Below are 21,945 nucleotides of genomic sequence, written 5' to 3'. Positions count from 1 at the left end.
ATTATGCTTCAGCTGTTAGAGCTGTGGGAATTATGGATGAAAGTGGCAGAGGACTGAATTAAAGAACCCCCTTGGCACAATTGTGACATCAGTTGAAGAGAGAAAAAACAGGTATTATGGCTAAGTAAACCCAGAAAAGTTCTTGGTTTTGGATTCAAGCGCAACTGAATCTCAACTATTGTGAGGAATTGAAAACTCACAAATTTCCTTGTAAGAAAAGCTTTCTGGTCAGGAATTGTGGGGTTTACACTTGTTAAATCAGAATCCCACTGCACATTTTCTGTGTTTCAACCTCATCTGTTCTCATGAAACCAGAATCATTGTTGTTCTCATGGGGTAACTAGTTACCTCACCCGCATGAACAAACTGGAACCAGTGACAACAGTATAAATGTACCAAAAACTATTTATTAAACATACTGATGGTTTGAAAGAGTATTTATGATCATTTGAACCCACAATATTATTTATCTAGAACGCTGAACAAAATTTAAACTTTTTTTAGAGTTTCAAAACGTGAATGAACAATTTACTAAGTCTGTAGTTCACACTGTTTTAAAACTAACAATTACTTCCAAAAACATTTCCTTACTGTTTTAACTAAATATTGCATTCCTCACAAAGCAGCATTGATATACTGTGGTGCACACAAGCAAATCATTTACAATCTTCACATCATTTCTGGATTTTCCTGTCATCTGTCCTTGGACAAAAAAGCACAATGTCCACTCATGCTTGCAGAAGGTTCTACTGGGGTGTGTTGTGGCAATTTGTAATTTAAGGTAGTCATGCCAGACTTGACAGATTTAGACAGATTATGTGTATCCATCATTCTATGTTTTCAACTGTTCTCCAATCTCCTGCAAAAAAAAGCTTAGTCTTCTTAAATGTGATGTTTGCTTTCACTTTGCGCTGTGGCCTAGCCAAATGATGAAGCTGGCAATGGCAGCCAGATCCAGCATATTTAAAAATAGTGTCATTGGTCATAAAGACTAAGTGGTCAAGGTTATCCACCCCACCCTTGTTTTTATTGTAGTCATGGATGATGTCTGGCTTTCTTTGCTCTTCACCCACTGACAGGTCATGGTGCATGCTAGACAGCAACAGCACAACTTTGGACTTATTTGAAACATAGGAAACTAGGGTGAGTTCTCTATCAAAAGCAAAAAATGGATTAAAAACTTTCCCTTCTTCAATTTGCTTGCATTTTGGGGGGGATGTTGGCCTTAATTTTCCAAATTGTACTCACATAGCACAAGTCTTGCTGTAGCAGTATTTCTGCCAGGTCAGTACTTGTAAAGACATTGTTACCCACAATATTCCTTCTCATCTTGTACCAGGGATGAACCAGTTTTTCAATCACCTGGGTATGAAGATTACCTTGGTGTGAAGGAGAAAGAGTAAACAAAATCCCCAAGGTGTCTTACATGCTGGGCATGGGAGGTCAGAAGAAGAAAAGCAGCCTGCAGCAACAGACAGCAAAAGTGAAAGCAAGCAACACTTACAGCATGGGGGGCCAGCGGGGCTGCAGCTGGAGACTGGAAGGGAAGAGAAGCAATCACCACACTTCTGAAGCAGCATCTCACTCTGGATTGGAGGAGGGAGGCTGCTCAGAGAGGGGCAGAGTGGGGTCTATTCCCTGCGAGCCACAGAGACAGGAGCAGCTAAGTGTCCTGGCAGGCGAATGTTGAGAAACCTGCTGGAGAAATGCTGCAAGTGTAACCCCGGAGAAGGGGAGGCCTGTACACACAAGGTTTCTGGAAATCCCTGGAGCAGAGTGACAGCTGAGGATCCAGGAGAGAGGCCAGAAGAATTGCTGTTTTCAGGTTAGAGCCTTGTTGCATGTGGGAGAGATCCCATTGGGACTGTGAATGTTCACGAGTAAGCTTGGGCAGGCCTGTGCAGAGCAGTGACTGGATTAACTGGGTTTTTTTGCTGTGATTGGGACATGAGAGCCTGACCCCAAGTGAAAGAGACATGGACTGAATCTGGCAAAGAGACTGAGTGCAGTCTGGTTTTGCTTTCTTTTTTTTGGATATTTGAGTGCAGGCCAAGGCCAGCCCTGGAAGGGTATATGCCTAACTAAAGCTGAGGTGGACCAATAGACCAACAGGCAGCATTAAGATCTGGCTTCAGAGAATGAGTGCCATCTGGAGAAGCTAGGTCGTGGTACAGGGGAGGTTTGGAGCCCCACAGAAAAAAACAGGGATTGAGACCAGGCAGGATCACCTTGGGCATTGCCTCCTAGCAATACAATATCATTAAAGTTGTGGCAGGTGAGATACATAAGACCAACTTCCTGGCAGACCAGGTGATCTGAAGCCAAGGTCCACCCTGTCACTATCTGTAGGAAAACAAGCTCAGGGCAGGGGCAGCAAGCCCTACAACACCTATAGTCATCACACTTGGCATGGAGCTTCTGGTTGCTTGCCCAGGTAGATGTCTCCAGACAGGGGGAATGAGGTTGCTGCATCACAGCACCACCACATTTTCAAGCCATATTTGGCAGGCTTGCTGAGCATATACTCTCTCAAGGGACAGTGACCCCTGAATGCAATGAGCTGCTCATCAACCATCAGGTGTATTTCTGGAATATACCATTTCTTGAGCTGCTCCACAAATTGTGTCAAAATATCTCTGAAGGCAGCAAGCTTGTCCACAGCTCTCCTTTCCTCACATGTCAGTTTGCTATCAAATCTCAGGTACTTGGTGATTTGTTGGAATCGTTTTCAACTCATGGTGGCACAGAAGCAAGGGCACCCAGTGCATTGCTCCCAGAACTCCTCCAATGTCTTGTGACCACCATAGTATAGACTACTCAGCAGTAGGAGGCAAATGTAGGCTTTCAGCTCTGTTTCATCCAGCTTTTTACACTCCTTTCTATTTTCAGATGGCTATCATTCTACTCCCTGATTCTTCTTTCTGCCTCTTTCTTTGTTTCTTTTATGATAGCAGTCATGATATCTTGTGGGAGAAACAGGTGGAACATTTCCACCACTGTGTCTTTATTACTTTCTCTTGTTGGCCCAGCATTTTCATGGACTATGTCCTTGGCTGTTCTCTGATGACATATTAGCTGTGGACATTTTCCCCACACTCTGCCATTCCTTCCTTTAAATGTGTCATCATCCACAATGTTTTCTGGGGGTGGTGGCAATGGTTCTACTCCACATCCTGTTGCAGCTCTCCTCAGTCTTCCACAGTGACCCCGAGCTGGTCCTCTTCCCTTTCCCACTGGAAGTGTCGGCATCACTTCTGCTTGTGGCACTAACTCCTCATTTGAGCTGGATGAAGCTTCCATATTCACATGGTATTCTTGCTCAGAACAATCTCCCATGCCTGGAACAAAGTCAGCATCCTCACTGCTTTGAGATAAGATTTCATCAGTGGATGTGTTTCTGTCATCCCTGGTTACCTGTGCAAAACAGGCTTCAGCACTAAGTATGTGGGGCCTCCTCATCCTGGACTGTAGAAAAAAAAATTGATTACTGCTGAATACATATAAATAACAATCAAAGACAAGCCTGTCCACCTATGCTGTCACAGAAGCAATTCCATCCTGTCCAATGGCAGCACAGGTTGCAGCACCCTCTCCTCCAGGGCACAGAAGCCAGAAACCAGCATCCATCCTTTGCAGGCAAGCCAAAAGTGAGTGGATGCTGTTTGGAAACCACACATGCAAGTGCTTATTGAGAGCAGGTAAAAGTGGTGTGCGGGGTGTCAAGCCCTTACCATTGAAGGGGACTCCATAGTGTATTCTGCATTGCAGTATGATGTTGTTCTATTTCTTCTCTGGTGTCCCTTTGCTCCTTGTCCTCACTTCCAACAAAGGCACGGCAAACTAGCTTGTATGTTATGAAAGAGGCAGGTGAGGCAGAGTTTTCCCATGAGAAAAGAGACCAAGGGTGGATTTGGGTGTGACAAAGGGTTTGGGGGTTTTTTTGGCAAAGGGCAGGGTGTTTTGATGACCTTGCAGCCTGCAAACAAAGTGGTTAGCAAAAGGGATTACCACATCTTCTGCAAAAGCAGAGTGGAGAATGGCCATCCATTAGCTACCATGGATACCTGAAGTGGACATAAATGAGGTGAGAATGAATTATGACCTTTCAGATGCATCCACTCCAAGTAGACAAACAGGTCATTTATATAGAAAATTCCTGTCATACAGAAGTTGCATTGGAGTAACAAGTTATCCCGATGCGTTAACATGGGCTTGGGGTAAATTGTTACCCCACATGGAAAAACACATTTGCACCTGGGATAGTATGTTACCCTTGGCAGTTTTTCATCTTCTGGGAGCAAACTATTCATGTAAGTTTGCTGTTCTTTGGGAATATAGTGCACTGCAGTGCCAGTAACAATGTCCTAAAAAAATTAATTTTTAGAATTAATCAATTTCAAGATACTGCACAAAGTATGTGTCTGGGGTAGGAAATTACCCCATAGGAACATATGAAGGTTAAATGTCTCAAAGCAATTCAGAGTCTATTCTACACCCTAGTGTACACATACCTGCAGGACATTTTTTTTCCAAATATTTGCCATATATTTTTCTTTCCTTGTTTTATTGCCTTTCTACAGTTCTTTCTATGCTACAAAACCTTTTTGAAAATGAATATCCACAGTATATGCTGGTCAAAGATCAAACTGATTTGGGAATGACCCCTGACATGTAGACTAAAAGGTGGTTTAATGTAATACTAAGCAATAATGTGCAACAGTAAAGAGATGCATAAATGTGAGTTGTTCATAGAGCTATGTTGCTTATTTATGTTCCATCACCATCAAGACTGATGGTTTTCTCTGCATAGCTATTCCATTCCTTTACTAACAAGACAATTATCGTACTAATTACTAAATGAAGTATAGCTGGTAGGACCGTTTTTATCTTTTCATTTCAAAAACAATTTATACATTTTATCTGTACAGTTCTGAATCTTCCCAAATTCTCTGTGACTTTTTAAGAAATCCAGAGTTCAGAAAACTTACTGGCTAATTCTTTGGTACAGGCCTTTTCCAGCTCCAGGATGGAACGATGTACCCCCAAGTTGAAGGTGAAAAGGCAGGTCCTAATGCCACCACTGCTTGTCTCCCTAGCCACATGGGGAAACCACCTGCAGCTGGCACTTCTCCCCAAGACAGAATAGGGAGAGTGCTCACAAAAGGCACTTTCCATAGCCCAGTGTTCCCGAAGCCCCATTTCTGTGGGCTGGATCTAAAGGTTCTATCGGCTGGTTCTGGTTCATGGGCTATAGGTTACTAACCTCTGCTTTACCATCTTACAAATCATCTACATTCATGATTTCTATATTCATGTATATTAATGTTGTTTCTGACTTCCCTTACTTTATTTTTACATAGGCAGGCAAGGTTCTTTGAGTAGTTGTAAGTAGTTGGGGAAAAGTTCTTAGCAAGCTTTTTGGGTGCAAACACCTCTCTTCAGGCATAGGGAGTCTCTGCTGCTCTGAGACTCCAAGTAATGAGAGAAGCTAAAAGTATGACAGGATGTCAGTTAAAATGTAAGTAGGTAGAAATTAGGGGCCTTTGTACTTGCAACAAAATTGTCCTTTAAAGCAGCTTAAATGCACTTTTGAACTGCTTTAATGTCATTGCTGTTTGCACATTCAGCGGTGTATTCTACTTTAATGGCGTTCCTGTTTGCATGTTTGGTGTTGTGTTCTGCTTTAAATGACTTTGTAACATAGCAAGATAAAACATCTCTGAGGTGTTTTAGTTTGCTACCTAACAAAGTGGGTGCTGGGAGCCAATGTGCGCAGGGAACCTTGGCTTGGTGGGCTTCCAGCACCCCGTGCACCATCTCTGCCACTTTCTTCCACCACCAGCACACCCAGCCACCCTCCTGCCACCATGCTGCTCTGCCCCAGGGACAAGCCAGCTATTCCTGGAGCTTACCTGCCTCTCTCATGGCAGATGAGGGAATTGTGAGCTGCAGCCGGATCGCACAGCCCCTGAGCTTCCAGACTGGTGCTTTTGTCTGTGGCAGATGCACCTCCCAGGTGGTACCTGTCCACTGGCACCCAGTCTGGGTGGTCCCAGGGGAATGGCCACCACGGAGGAAAGCACCAGGCCCTGCGCAGTTCAGCAAGTGTGTGACTTGGTGGCAACTCATGCAGGCAGGCTCAACTGAAGAAAAGAAAAAGCAGCAAGGAGTCTGATCTTTTTTTTTTTTCTCTTGAATCCTGCCTGCCTGTCTGAGCTGCACAGAGGCCTGCTGTTTCCCTCTGTGGCTGAAGCACCCCCTGGGATTGCCCAGGCTAGGTGCCAGCAGGGAGGTGCTGCCTGGGGGCTGCCACTGCTGACACAACCACGGGGGGAAGCACCAGGCCCCACACAGCTCAGGGACGGCTCAGCCCACCAGTAGCTTGCTCCCCTTCATGCCACCCACCATGGGAGAGGTAGGTAAGTTCTAAGGATTGGGCCCCCACCCTTGTGTACACACCACGGAAGTTTAGTTCGGTTTAGTTCAGTTTAGTTCTCCCTAAATGGAAACGGTGGAGATTTAGGGAGAACTAAACTGAATAAACCCCCCATCGTGTGTACAAGCACCCTAGGAAAACAAAAGTAAAGGGAGGGAAAGAAAATAGGGAGTGGGGGAGCCAAAGGTGAGTAAGGGAGACTCTACAGTGGTAGCAATTCAAGTTAGAGAAAACGCTGTCTGTGAAAAAGAAAATAGCTGGAAATATGGAAATATTGTAAAATATTTTGACAAAAATTTCAACATTTTAGAATTGTCCGGGCATCTTTGTTAAACATTTTTTTAAAGTTAAAAAAAAAGTTTCAAAATCTAACTTCAGAGTTTCTAATGATTTCTTTCTTTATTCCATGATCTTCACTTAATTCAGTAATCTTGTTTCATTGCTTATTGTTTCCTAGTTGCAGTGTAATTTTTTTTAAACCTTAAGGACTCTGAACCTTATACTTATTGTCAGTGGGGTTCTCCACAAAGGCACAGGTACATGCTACTGGATCCTGAGGAAGGATGAAAACCCACATTTCCTAGCTCCCCATAATTTATTTTGAGACTTAATATTCTGTTGTTGTCACATTCTCTAATTATTTACTTCACTGAATTCAAGTAGATCATAATTGTTACCTCCAAGTTTTTTTATCCTTCTGATGACAAATTTCTCACCATGAGTAAAATAGAAATGTATGTGATTACTTATTAAATTATAAGCAGCCACATTCTATATGTCATGTACAGGAAAGGTTCCACATCATATGGGTGCAAGTAATATTAAGGGGTTTATGGAACCAAAGTATCAAAGACACAGTCATATACATGGTGTCTGTATGTAGTTCTCTAAGATAAAGATGCATGAACCTGTTACTAGGCAGACCTCTCTCAGGAATTGCATGGATATTGCTAATTGCTGTGAATGCATGAAATGCATTACCTTGTATTAATTTAGGACCTTATTCTGAAGAAAGGTGGACAAAGGTAGATGCTTGCACTATGTGTGGATCCACATACCATCACTGCGGAGTCATAGCATGATTGTGCCCTTGATATACTGGTATTAAAAATAATTATGCAAAGAGATAGTATTGTATGTAGCAGTCCTACCCTTCTGACCAGATCTGCATGAGTTGTAACTATGCAGTTATTTAGTACTTATAGTTTCATAGTTTCTAGGGTCAGAAGGGACCTGAACAGATCATCAAGTCCAACCACCTGCCCTGGGCAGGAATGAGTGCTGGGATCATAATAGCCCAGCCAGATATCTATCCAACCTCCTCTTGAAGAACCTCAAGGTAGGGGAGAGTACCACCTCCCTTGGGAACCCATTCCAGAGCCTGGCAGCCCTAACCATAAAGTAATACCTCCTGATATCAAGCCTGAACCTGCTCTCAATTAATTTGTGGCTGTTATTCCTTGTTATCCCAGGTGGTTCCTGGGGGAACAGAACCTCACCTATTTTCCAATGGTCCCCCCTGGTGAGTTTATAGATGGCCACCAGATCCCCTCTCAGTCTGCTCTTGTGGAGACTGAATAGATTTAGGCCCTTTAGTCTATCTTTGTAGGGCCTGGCCTGCTGCCTCCTGACCATGCAACTGGCCCTCCTCTGGACCCTCTCAAGGTTAGTCACATCCCTCTTGAGGTGCTGCACCTAGAACTGGGCGCAGTACTAAAACTGCAGCCTGACCAGCACCACATAGAGGGGAAGGATCACCACCCTGGACCTGCTTGTGATGCATCTGTAGATGCACAACAAGATGCAGTTAGCTTTACTGCCTGCTTCCTTGCATTGGCGGCTCATGTCGATTCTGGAGTTAACAATGACTCCAATACCCTTCTCAGCCATTGTGCTGTTGAGAAGGGTGTTCCCCAGCCTATAGGTATGTTGCAGATTCCTTCTCCCTAGATGTATCACCTTGCACTTGTCTGCATTGAATTCTATTCTATTCTCATTCGCCAACCTCCATAACCTGTCTAGATCTAGCTGGATTCTGTCCCTCCCCTCCAGTGTTCCCACTTCTCTCCACATCTTTGTCTCATCAGTGAATTTGGACAGCGTGCTTGCCACGCCCACCTCCAAGTCACTGATAAAGGTGTTGAATAGCACAGGCCCGAGGACCGAGCCCTGGGGAACTCCACTGCCCACATCCCTCCAGGCTGAAAATGACCCGTCCACCACCACTCTCTGGGTGAGACCATCGAGCCAGTTTGTGACCCATCTGACTGTTGGCATCAATGCCACAGTCATCTAGTAATTTCATGAGAATGGGGTGGGAAACAGTGTCAAAGGCCTTCTTGAAGTCCAGGTAGATGACATCCACCTCAATGCCCACATCCAAGGACTTCGTGACCTGGTTGTAAAAGGAAACAAGGTTATTCAGGCAGGATCTGCCCACAGTGAACCCGTGTTGGTTGCCCCTGAGTATTACCTCCCGTGCTGGTCCCCCACAGATGTGTTCCTTGATAATTTTCGCAAAGGTCTTCCCAAGGACCAAGGTGAGACTAACTAGCCTATAGTTACCTGGGTCCTCCTTTCCCCCCTTCTTGTTAATGGGTACTACATTGGCTCTTTTCTGGTCCTCTGGGACCTGGCCAGAGCACCATGAGTGCTCATACAGCCGTGCCAGGGCCCTGCTATGGCCTCCACCAATTCCCTCAGTACCCTCGGATGAAGAGCATCTGGACCTGCTGATTTATACATATCCAGCCCCTCCAAGAGTTCCCTAACTAGATCATCCCTGACCCTAGGCAAGGCATCATGTCCCCTGAGTCTATCTGTAATCCTAGTGGGGAAGTAGTCCTGGTCCCTGCTCAGAAATATAGAGGCAAAGAACTCATTGAAGAGATCAGCTTTTTCCTTTGCTACAATCACCATATTGCCAAACCTGTCCCGTCCATGTTACCTGGTGCCTTCTTCTTACTCCCTACGTATTTGAAAAAGGACTTTTTGTTATCCTTAATTCTGGTTGCCAGCCCTAGTTCTGTCTCTGCCTTGGCCTTCCTAACTGCCTCCCTATGATCATGAGCAACAGGGGTGTAATCCTCCTTGGTGATTGCCCCTTGCTTCCACTAATTGTATGCCACCTTTTTTGCCCTCAGGCCCTCCTGGATGCCTTTACTGAGTCAAGGGGGCTTTTTAGCACTCTTGCCCCCTTTGGTTTGTGTTGGGACTGACTCCTTCTGAGCTCAGAGGATCATCTCCTTAAGGAACAACCACCCGTCCTGGACTCCCATCTCATTGAAGCTCTGAGTCCCCAGTGTCTCTCTTACTAGTCTCCTTAACTCATTTAAGTTGGCCTTCCTGAAGTAAAGGACTTTTGCCTTACTGCTTGCTTTCATCACCCTGTCCCAGATAGTAAATTCCAGCAGACGATGGTCACTAATGCCTAGGTAGTCAAGCACCCGCAGATCCCTCACCAGGTCATTGCCTGTGGCACGGACAAAGTCTAGCAAGGCATTTTCTCTGGTGGGATTATGTACCTCCTTGGTTAGGTGGAGGTCCTGTATGCAGGCTAAAAACCTGTGTGAGCATTCAGCAGATATCTGGGTAGTTTAGGTGACCCATGATAACCACATCCCTTGTCCTTACAGCCTGCATGAGCTGACCTGAAAATTCCAGGTCCAGCTCATCCCCTTGGTGAGGCAGTCTGTAGTAGACACCTACTATTATGTCCCTTTCCCCAAGACCCCCTTGCATTCTAACCCAGAGCGCTTCGTGTGCTCCTTTTCTGAACCCATCCTGATCATCGAGGATGCGTACTGCTCATAAGTACTTGTATAAATACTTGTGCAGTAACCAGAGTTACTGAGCAGTCATCATGACAAATGGCCTTTTTGTGAATCCAGTGGTGTAGTAGCCTGTGACTACTGCACAGTAGCATCACATCACAGTTCCTGCCATGCAATTCTGTTGCATAGAAGTCTTGGGTGACTATGCAGTCAGCATCTTATGTAGATATGGCCCGTGTTGATCTAAGTATAATCTTTCTTTGACTCCTTTGAAGCACAGTAACCATACATTTCTGTCCTAGCATTTCATCTTCAGTATAGCAGCAGCTCAGTCAATCTGTACTGCTGGGGTGAAGATAACTTTTGTGCCACAGTTTGGATGCAGGCAAAGAACTGAGACTGGAAGAAGGCACTTCATTTTCCAAGAAAAACAGGAGTGGTGCATTCAGAAAACTAGAACTGACTTGATCCAGCATATCTCCTTTCCAGTGCACTTCAAAGAACTACTTCTTTTATGTATCAGGACAGATTGTTGCAATAGTGGTCTACCATCATACTGTGTAAACCATAATGAAAACAATAATTAAAATCTGTATATAATGTAAAATCAGTACATTGTATGCAAGAGAGTAGAAGAAATCTTTTGTAACTGTGAGTAATAAACCATGATTTCTGTTTGCCTAAGCACACTTGAAAACTTACATCTAAAATACCAATGCACAAGACTGGAAACTACATCAACATTGTAAAGAACAAAGAAAACTTGTCATAAAGAGCTGGTATTCCATATTGAAACAAGTCCACATATCTTTGTGGATTGAATTGATAGCACTATAGAGTAGGGCTGTGCAAAGCTTCAGTCCCTGATTTGATTTGGCAGAGATTCTGCCCAATTCAAATTGAATCAGAGGACCCTTTAATCTCTCTAAATCAATTCAGAGAGATTCAGAAAGATTCGGTGATTTGGACATAGACACAGCTTTAAATGTTGTTTCTACATATCTTGAGGTACCAGGCAGCTCATCAATGCTGCAAAGCTGGGGCACATGGACTGTCCCACAGAAGCATGGGGGGCGCTCCCCAGCATGCTCAGCAGCAGACCCAGAAGTGGACCAGAAACACCAGCACCTCCCCCCACCTCCACACTCCTATGAGATGCTCCATGTGCCCCAGCATCACAGCATTCCCAAGCCATGCTGGTACCTCAAGATCTATAGAAAATACACTTAAAGTTGTGTCTGTGTCCGAATTTCTGATTCTCCAAATAAGCATCAGATCTTCAGATTTGGATTTGGCCAAATTGAATTGGGGACAATAATCCAAATCAACTAATTGAATCACTGTCCCCAATTCAGGCCAAATCCAGATCAAAATTAAATAGGGCCCACTTCGCACACCTCTACTATAGAGCTCTTTGGGCTAAAAGGGACCAAGATCACTGTGTGTCTCTAGGAAGGAATTACTTTATAATCCTGCAAGCTTTTTCCTTTGCCTGAAAATGTCTGAGTCATACTTAGGTCATCTTTCACTATTAAGTCTAGATCCTTCTGTTTGCTAGTAATAGCAAACAGAGGAATTGCTATTATAATTGTAGCCAATTACTTCCCATTTTGGATATGTCCATTATTATTTTTATTATTATTTTGTCCCATGTAGATTCTTTTACCCTTATTTAATCTTCTTTCATTCCCTTTCACCTCTTTTGTGCAGTTTCCCAATCTATTATTATAATTTTCTTCAGTTCTTCCCAAGGCATTTGTGATTACTTCCAATTTCATATCATATCAGATGAGCAAGGGTGTGCAGTTTGTGGCACCACAAACTGCACACAGTGAAGGTTAAAATGTGTGGATTTCCCAGTAACAAAAACATAAATAAATGCTGGGAAAAAACGTGTAGCAATGCACACAAAAAAGTGTGTGCCAACACAAACAAAGTCATGGTCCTCTGGAGAAATGCTCTGGCTGCTGGCCAGGCCTACGTGCTGCCTAAGCTGCGCCCTTGCTGCTCCAACATGCCACCAGGACACCAAGTAATACAGCTGCTCCAGTTCTCCCTGGCTAAAGAGAGCAAAGTGCATGTGCAGGGGCATGCACTGTGGCACAAAGTAATGGCACAAATTTGTACTGCTGCAAGTGCATACTCCTGCTTGCCTGGATGTGGTTGACAGCTTTAAATATAGTCTAGGATACTATCTTCCTGGAACAAACCATAAAATACCTCCCTCCACCCAAGAGCAAGGAAACAAAACACCTCCTTTTCCACACACTAGGGTGCTGAGGCACTACCTCAAGGGTTGACTGTGATACCGGATGGTGTTGGCAAGTGCACAAAGACTTGTTGTCAATCATATTGCAAGATATTCTGAACCTATTGTCACAGACATGATACAGAGGCAGACAGACCCATCTTCTACATCTTAGAGTAGATTTATTAATACACTATAACGATGGAGACTCTTTGTGTCTGTTTCTTGGACTGTAATATCAGACTTAAAAAAATTCAAACAGAGGATATTAAAAAAAAGTCCTTAACAATAGATTGCCTGCAAAGGGAATACTTTAAAACAATCCTCTCCCTAGGTTCTCACAAGGGAAGTCTTGGCAAACCAGTGAGTCTGGCAGTGTGCTCTGTTGGTCACCAGCTTTGTTCTCTGGAGGTTGAAGAGGGGGAACACGTTCCAAAACAAAGGAACTTTCCATTGACAAACAACTCTCAGCTGGCTGTTAGCTATACTCCTTGATCAGCTGTCACCGTGTTATACAGGGGAGAAGGGTTCACTCAAATAGCCAATTGCTCCGTGACTCAAGGTTTTATGGGCCAAAAATACCTCCATAAATGTCATCTTGGGTAGTAAGCAGTGCTAGAGCACAGGAAGAATGTGCTCAGACAAGGTTCTTTGGGTAAACATGATCACTTTTATTAGACCAACTAAATAGCTGGAAAAACTGTTCTTTGCAAACTTTCAGGCAGAAACACCTTTCTTCAGGCATAGAAAGAGTCTTGTGTTGCTTTGTGTTCTCCTGGATGGAATAGAAAGGCCATGCATTTGCACTTTCACAGGCCTGCATTTTGCATATTGGCTTCTGTTCCATCCAAGAGAACACAAAATAACAGCAGATTCTCCCTATGCCTGAAGAAGGGTGTTTTTGCCCAAAAGCTTGCATGCCCTAGAACAATGTTTGGAAGTTTTAGAGATAAAGCCCTGAGGTAAGTGGAACTCAGCACTAGTGAGGCCTTATCAATAATTTTGGGTGTGCCTTCATGAGACGCCATAATGTGTAGTAGCCTATTCTACTGCGCATTAGCACATCATGGCAAAAACTGTGCTAATATGCTATTGTGCAGTAGAATTAGTCTACTGTCATTAGGAATCACAAAACAAATATTTGCCTTTGTTACTGTGCATTAGCGTGGGCTAATGCATCTTTATGTACTACCTGATATTAGAGGTACTAAACTTAATGCGCTGTAACAAAAGTGCATTAATGAATGTGTAGACATGCCCACAGTGTCCAGCTTGGACAATGCACTTCAAGAAAGACATTCACAAATTAAGAATAGTCCAGCAGAGAGCAACAAAACTATTAGAGGTCTGGGAAATATGACATATGAGAAATGGTTGAAAGAACTGGGGACCTTTAGTCTGGAGGAGAGAAAACAAGGGGAAATTTGATAACAGTCTTCACATAGCTGAAGAGTTATTATAAAGAGAATTATTCTCTGTGGCTACAGGAAACACAGAAAGAGACTTAATTTGTCTTAAATTGCAGAAAGGGAAATTTAGGTTCTATGTCAGAAAGAAGTTTCTTACTTTGAGGGTGATTAAGCATGGATCAGACTATCCTGATTGTGGAAACTTCATACTTTTAAAAAAAAATTAATTAGTAGGCTAAACCAACACTTGGATGAGATGTCTTAGACAGGGGTTATCCTGCCTTGAGCAGGTGCTTGACCTATGTGATCTCTTGAGGTCCTTCCAGCCCTATGGCTGCGTCCAAATCAGCACAGCCGTGCAGTAGGTAGCGCCACATGCCACATATTCAGTTGTTCTCCATACTGCAAGGGAGCAGCACAAAGGGTTTTTTTGACCCTTGGATATTAGGGTTCAAAAAAACCCATCGGGGGAAAAAAAAGTGGAGTGGCACACACCGTGGCAGTGTGCGCTGCCCAAAGCTGGAGCCTGGCCAGCCAGAGCCACACTCCGCTACCGGCCAGGCTCCACACGGCAGGAGCAATGTGACTGCAGCCTCAAGAGGCCCCTGGGACCCCAAGAAAGGCTGCAGAGGCCAGCCCAGTGCCAGCCCCAGCCTCCCCTACGCCACCCCACCCAGTGTAACTTGCTGTACGCCAGGGAGCACATGGCATGGGCATTCCCCAGGGACACTAGCAGCGGTGCAAGGTGTGCTGCTGTTAGTTGTCCCTGGGGAACCGAATGCCCACACTGTGTGTGGACACAGCCTATTTGTCTCTGAGTTTATGACTCTATGAAGTAACAAAGTTCTAGTGCTGTTTCTCACAGGATGAGATGCTTGGATGAAAGCTACCTTGTATCTGTGTAGTCTGTTACTAGGCAGTCAAGTAACATAGTTAAGCAAAACAGGAGTAGAAAAATATTCAAATAAGAATAGCATCTGCAGGAACATTATTGAGTGTAAAATTACACAGGCTGTTAATCCTTCTGTTCCAGGGTATAAGATGATCCCTAGCTTAGGTCAGAAAAAAAAGACCACCCGTCCAAAGATAGAATATTGTAGTTAATTATGTTATGGGGGCTTTAATGCTTCTCTGTAAAGCATTTTAGATTGGCTACTATACAACATAGAGACTATATAGATTACAGGTCTCTCACAACATGGCTCTTACTCTGTTCTCATAAGTGTATTTTCTTCTCCATTTTGTATTCTTTTTTAAAATGTACATTTAATATTTAAACAGCTATTGTCTCCTAGAGACCTCTCCTACCATTATAAACATGACATCCCTATGGCAGCAACTGTAGTTGCTACCCTGGGAAAACATTCAGAAAGTATTTCATGTGTTTTCAGCTGTCTCTTGATACTGCTTTCCAGCTGGAACCTAGGAGAAACAGTCCAAACACTGACCAATCAGCTATCTGCCACCTCCAATAAGTACTCTTTGGACCACCAGTGGTTCACAGAACATCCACCCAAATAGAAATGAACTATTATGGTAGTGTTCTTGACTAATGATACAAAACATTGCATCTATCTCTTTTGGCTCAAGTGATCAGTATTCATGGTCATGCTGTTTCCATTAGAAGGAGAAAAATATGATAGCATTAGGTATTCCAGTGATGCAATTTGGCTTTTTTTTGAAGAATGTAAAAACATGACCTTTTTTTGCTCAGTTCCAAGCCTCTTTCTAACCAGTGCTCTGCCCCAGAATCTCTCTTTTAACTTTCCTTAAGGGACATATTTTTAGTTTTTCTTTGTCTGCTTGACTTTTCCTCCCTGGATGTTATTTTGTTTTTTTAATTTAAAAAGTAATTAATCCAGTTTATCAAGTTGACACATTTGACTTTTAAAGATATGTTCCCCCTAAAGTATGGGTGCCTAACTCTCTCAGTCTCCTGGGCTGGATCTGGACAGTGGGGTTCCTTGTGGTACAGAACAAGACCAACGTGCAGAGGTGAGGCAAAAAGCAACAGCATTAACTATCACAGGTATTTAAGCCAGTGTTCTGGCTCTGGGAATTGCAGGGCTTAACACATATGTTGCTCACCCTACCACAGCCAAAACACATTCCCACCAGAGCTCCATATCCTCAGAATTTGGTGGCAGTCCTTGCCTCATCTCACTCTGCCCCCAAATTCCCAGCCCCTCTATCCCAGCAGGCCAGATGACATGGTTCTGCAGGCCAGATGCAGTCTATGAGCCATGTGTTTGACACTCCTGCCTTAAAGTAACATACAGAAGGATATTTATCTTCCATTAACAGTGCTCCCTTAGTCAGAAAGCAAGACATATGAATAAATGGTCAGTTTTCATCCTGGCAACATGCCAACGATGGTGTGCTTCAGGGTTCAGACTACTTGTTAGCAACTCTGAGAAAAGGCAAATGAAATCCAATGTCCATACAAGAAAAATAAATTCATAATGGGGAAGAACAAACTATTCACATTTTGATATATTTTAAATTAGTTGTTTGACTCAGGAACGGGGAGACCTGGGTGTAACTGTGGGATGCTAAATAAACACCATGGGTCAATGTAAGAAAAGAAAGAATGTAGGGGAAATGAACCACACAAGGTTACAATGCTATTATTTAAAGCAATGTCATCCCTTATCTAGAATACAATATGAAGTCCTCCCCCACCATCCTCAGGATAAACGATATTACAGATTTAGAGCTCTATGTCATGATATTATTGAAGCCAAGAACTTAGCAAGATGGAAAGAGGTATTGGATATTTATGTAAGAGCTTATAAAGAATTTTGGAATATATATTTAACAGCCCCCCCACCCCCCAACACCACCACCACCAATTCTGGGATTAACCAAGAACTAATATATAAAGTTTACGGGGAGATACTGGGCAGGAACAAACTAAGATTACCCCACATCTTTTACTGTGCAGTGTCTTTCCACCGCCTCTGAAGCATTTAGAGTTAACTACTTTTAGACAAAGGATACCAAACTACCTGGACTATGCCTCAAGTCCAGAAAAATAATTTGTAGATGCCTCTGTGAAAAACTGTCTACTGAATTAACTTCCAAAGCATTTTCTTTCCTACAGGTTCAGTTTTCTATTAAAAAATTGTTGCTCATTTAGCATACACATCAAAAAGCTATACATTGCAAAACTGCATTTTTTCAGGTTCCCCATGGCTTGGAGATGTAATGTAACAGACAAGCTGAAGAAACCCAGACAAAGTTTACAAAAAACACTAAATTATCTGTAATGATCTATGACCATTTAAAAATAGCTATGAAAAATACCTTTTGAAGTACATTTGCCAGTTGTGTTAAAACTTAAAATGAGAATTCCAGAAACCACTGCATATAAGACCTCTTCCAATCAAAAATGGGCATTTGATAGTATGTGTATATTTGACCATTGGAACCAGTAGCATAAATGAGAGGGAGCAAGTGGGGCAGCAGCCCCTGGCACCAGCTTTATGATGGAGTACAAAAGTAACTGTTAGCGCAGCAACACATAATTGTGCCACTGTGATTAGCACCACAGTAGCTGGCACTGCCCAGTGGGTTGCAGCTGCCCCAGGTGCAGAGTTTCCCTGCCACACCTCTCCACCTTTTAAAGGTGGTCTAATATTTTTTTAAAATGTTAGGAAGTTGTTATTGTGTAAAGGAATTGCTGCTGTGTGCATTGTTGTCAGCTGGCCACCTAAAGCTTATCATCTTCTCTGAGGAAGTCATAGAAAATTAGGGCTGGAAGGGACTTAAGGAGGTAGAGACCAATCTTTTTTGGCAGGCATTATTTGGCAGGCATTGATTAAAAAAATTAATGCCTGTACCTTCCCATAGCGCCTTCTAATCCCGTTTTTCTGCCCAATCTGCTGCTGTACTTTCTGCTCCCTACCCTGTGGGCATGTCTACGTGTGCGCATTTACTGCACAGTAACTGAAATGACTGTGCAGTATGGGTGCACATCTAGTTGTGCATGTCCAGACTGCACAGTATATATGGTGTATTACATAGATTTGAGTGTAAATTTGATACCTGCATCATTTCATTACCTGCATGATGCAGGTATCAAATTTAGGCCCCAATTAGTTACTGCACAATAACGCACGTGTAGACACCTTACTGCATAGTAGCACTGTGTGTTAATGTGCTTTAACACGTGCACATGTAGATACCAGCCTATTCCTGCTTACTGTGGAGTAACTTAGTATGCAGTAAATTTAAGTTGGCATAAATGTATATATAGACATGCCCAGTGATGGAGAAAAGGTGGTCTGGTCTCTCTCTTCTTTAAGGCAGCTCTTCTTATATTTGAAGACTGCTTTTGTATCTCCCCTTAATTTTCTTTTTCCATGCATGGGAACCTTAGTTTTATATAGATGGCTGCAATTCTTGGGTTCTGCACATAAAAACTTGCTGTTTATTTTGTCCACAGACTATGGATTCTTACATACAAACAGAACACATAAGGAACAATTGCAAAGATTTATTTAGCGCTTTTGTGCTTGGCACTTAGAAACAAAGTTCCGTGCATAGGGCAAATCTTTATACACCTTTCTCTTCATACATATTTTACATACCATTTTTATTGCCCTCTTTTATACTCATAGTATTGAATCCCCCACTAGGCACATAAATACATTTATCTACAACACCTCAAAACAAATCTTAATAATATCTGTATTCTGTTACTTGGTATTTGCATTTTCACACAACTTAAATGCTTAGATTGCACCAAGCTACAATTGTTTTCTTTTTTTTTAAAGAAGAAAAAAACAGAAAAGAAAAAAAATTTTAACAAGTCAATGATCTATTTGGTAAAACAAAGATCAAATAGCAGGCTGGAGGATGGAGAATACCTGCATGGTTTTCTATGGCAAGTTGTACATGCAAGGTGGCTGAGGTCAGCCATATTGTACATCTGGGGTCTGCAGGAGAGCAGATCCCCTCTTCTTTCTACCGTTCACCATATGCTCAGTCTGGAGATTCTCCTCCTGTTGAGCTGAATGATCTGCAGACAGATATATTCCAAGCACAGTCTATAGTTTCTTTATTGCTCTGAGTAACATCAACAGAAGGCACAGCACTGAGACCCCTCTTCCCTTATGCAGCATTCTGAACATGGATCCCTACATAGGGCAGAGAGGTTCCATTGTGTGGTACAGCTTCACTCTCTTTTTCTTTCTCTCTCTCTCTGTCTCTCTCTCTTTATGCAGGCTTGGCACTTTGCGAGCTTGACCTATGCAAAGACATTGCCTGTCAGGCACAGCCACAGTCAAAAAATAAAAATGTCTTAAGGAAGAGAAGTTCCAGTTCAGCCATGAAGTTCTTTTACTACAGTGGGGAGAGGGAGCCACAGGACTTGTATTAACTTTTGAAGTTGTTATTGTTAAACCACTCAGGCAGCAAAAGATAGTCAAGGGGGCAGGAGGCCTTGAAAAAGATGGCCTTGCATGGGCAGCGCAGCTTTGTGTCATGAATTCTTTAGTGGCATCCTTCCTTGGACATAGAAGGACAGAACACACTTACAAGATTCCGTCAACAACCAGAGTTCATGCTCATTGACAGTAAATGCATGTGCCATGTATTAGGTTTTTTTTATGCTTCACTCTGGCTTCTCTTAAACAATGCCCTTTTCTCTATCATGTTCATTAGGAATAGATGCTCCATTCCAGATGCTAAGGCCTTGGATTAGAATGAGTGGCAGTGGCTGTCAGGTTGGGGGCTTTCCATGGGGTTCTTTGGTTTGTATTTGGATGACCTGTATCTTCATATATCATTAACAAACTAGTTCCACTATAAGTTTAAAGGCAAAATAGTATTGGGGTGGGGTCAACTGGGGAGACAACAAAGTCTTGTCGTCTGTGATTCCAAGGAGACAGCTTGCTGGTTAAACCATGTGCACAGACATCTGTGAGGAGGAACCCTGAACAGCCCCATATTGCCTGTTATCACAGGCATTGGCTGTTTGCTGGTTGCTGGGTGGGGAGCTGATCATGTGCATCCCATGATCCATCCCTGTTGAAAGATATTGCCTCTCTCCAAAAGCCCCATTGGAAGGGGAGGAACAGAGTAAAGTGCTTTGGGGGGTGGTCAGTTTCTCTGGGCTTGCTGCCAGTCGAGGGGAGGCAGGGAAATTGTATCCATACAGATTGTAAGGGTTGTGAAGGGAGAAGGCATTGTAGGAGCCCTGTTGCATATGGCCACCACCAAACATATGTGAAGAAGAAGAGGTGGAGGTAGGGTTGCCTGCTTGCATGACATACTGAAACTGAGAGGTTGGGAAGGACCCCAGTTGGCCACCATAGGTTTCCATCTTGCCATTGCTAGGCAGTGAGGATGGAGTTGGCATTCCTGAGATCAAGGATGGAGTCCTCTGAGGCATGAAAGTTTCTGAGGGCTGAGTGGCAGAAGCAGTGCCACTCTGCAGCCGATTGTACCCGCTGTCACTCAGCCCAGGGTAACTCTGTAAGGCAGCCATATTGCTTCTGGCACATGGGGGATAATCAGACAGGTTAAGGTTGCACAGCTGGCTCTCCCGGCAGCCCACGTTAAAAGTATTGGGGGCCAGATGAAAGGTTGGAGGAGAGCAGGATGGAGAGAGAAGATGAGAAGAAGCTGAGGGTGATGGAGTCCCGGTGCTGGAGGTTGTTGGAGAGGTACCTGTGCTGCCCCCTGGAAAATATAAAACAGCATAGCATTTTAAAAGGCCTGTGACATGTATGGAACAGGATGGTCCCTATGCACATTAGCTTCCCTTAGTAAATAAAGCTGTAAGGCAAAATGGCAACCACAAAAACCAGCTTGCCTTAGTAAACATTTTAGTTTCAAGCACAAAATCGCTGGTCCTTCCTGCCATTTTTAAAACTATTTTTACATTACGGTGGGGGGAGCTATAGAGAAGCCCAGCTCCATCATTCAAGAGATCTGAGTTTAGTGAGTGGATTTATCTCTAGTCTTCATTTTTAAAGCCTTGCACCCCCACCCCCCCGCTGGTTGCCAGGAAGACCATTCCTCTGTACTGCACTGCTATAGACATGTTTTATCATCAGCCCCAGGGGGCTGCACTACAAACTAGCTGAGAGCATGCAAGATTTTTACAACAGGTTTGATCTGATAGCTCAGTGTGCAATAAATGGTAGCTTTAAGCCAGAAGTTGCAAAGTATGTTCTGCATAGAATACATTAATAAGGTTTTCTATCGTCTATTTTCATTTTAAAGTGGTACTGGGTTCTGTGCTCCTTGTCTAGATAAATTATTATCACTGCTATCATTACAATATTAATATATATCTGTATGCTATATCATTTGTGTGTGTGTATGTCTGTATGTATTAGAGTAAAATCATATCATATGTATACTGTAGCTAGGGGTGGACTATAGCCTCACTTTGTCTGTCACATATGACCTGTTGCCTTGGGGTCAGGCTGGAGACCTTGCTTTCATGTGGCTCTGGAACCCTGAGAGTGAGCACTGCCACAACTGCTTGTCCCTTCCTTCCCCTTGCTGCTAGATGCAGTGGGGAAAGGGAGAAGGGAAGGGCAAGCAGCAACACTGGCTGTCCCCTGGGCATAAAAGCAAGAGCTGTGGGAAAATCCTGCCAAGCAGCTCAGAGCTCACTGCTCATATGTGGAGCTCAGGCAGGAGTCCATGCTGGCCAGGCAGTAAGCTCAGAGCTCACAATGTATGCATGAGACTGCCAGTGGGGGGGCTGCACCACACTTGCCCCATGTCTATATCCACTACTGACTATAGAGTAAATCACTGCACAATAGGTATTCACAGTGTGTTACAGGGAGACATCAAGACCATTGCCCTTTGAGTTGATAATATGAAGAAGCTGACAACACAACAATCTGAGGACATGACATCAGAGGCAGGGATGAGGGATTGGAACAACTGGGCCAACACTGGCAAAAGAGACCTGTGCAATTTTCCACAGCAGAGGTGAATTTCTTTGTAATCATTCTCTTTACAATAGTTACATGTTTCATTAGTTTGGGAATTTGCAGAAGCAGTACCATGGAAGCAGCAACATAATTTGATTAGAGGAGCAGGAGGGCTGGA

At 43.4% G+C, this 21,945-nt stretch overlaps 1 protein-coding gene across 10 annotated transcripts in view; it reads right to left on the bottom strand.

Annotated features, from left to right (window-relative positions):
* Positions 1 to 21,945, bottom strand: part of TBX15 (T-box transcription factor 15) — a 252,746-nt gene that overhangs the window by 69,341 nt on the left and 161,460 nt on the right. For 5 of the 10 annotated variants that reach the window (XM_090053633.1, XM_090053598.1, XM_090053616.1 and 2 more), the window contains one exon: positions 18,350 to 20,553. The exons of 4 other annotated variants lie outside the window; for them this stretch is intronic. In XM_090053633.1, coding sequence (XP_089909759.1) covers positions 19,769 to 20,553 — 785 coding nt within the window. In that variant the 3' untranslated portion in view covers positions 18,350 to 19,768. Of the gene's footprint in view, positions 1 to 394; positions 3,466 to 18,349; positions 20,554 to 21,945 lie in introns of those variants that run through there. One more of the 10 variants, XM_090053666.1, reaches the window with a different exon arrangement.

This window comes from Crocodylus siamensis, chromosome 1, assembly GCF_052110815.1.
Source record: "Crocodylus siamensis isolate JL-2025a chromosome 1, ASM5211081v1, whole genome shotgun sequence".
Taxonomy (NCBI): domain Eukaryota; kingdom Metazoa; phylum Chordata; order Crocodylia; family Crocodylidae; genus Crocodylus; species Crocodylus siamensis.
Note: the sequence above shows the minus strand (reverse complement) of the source record. Positions and strands in the feature narration are given on the sequence as shown.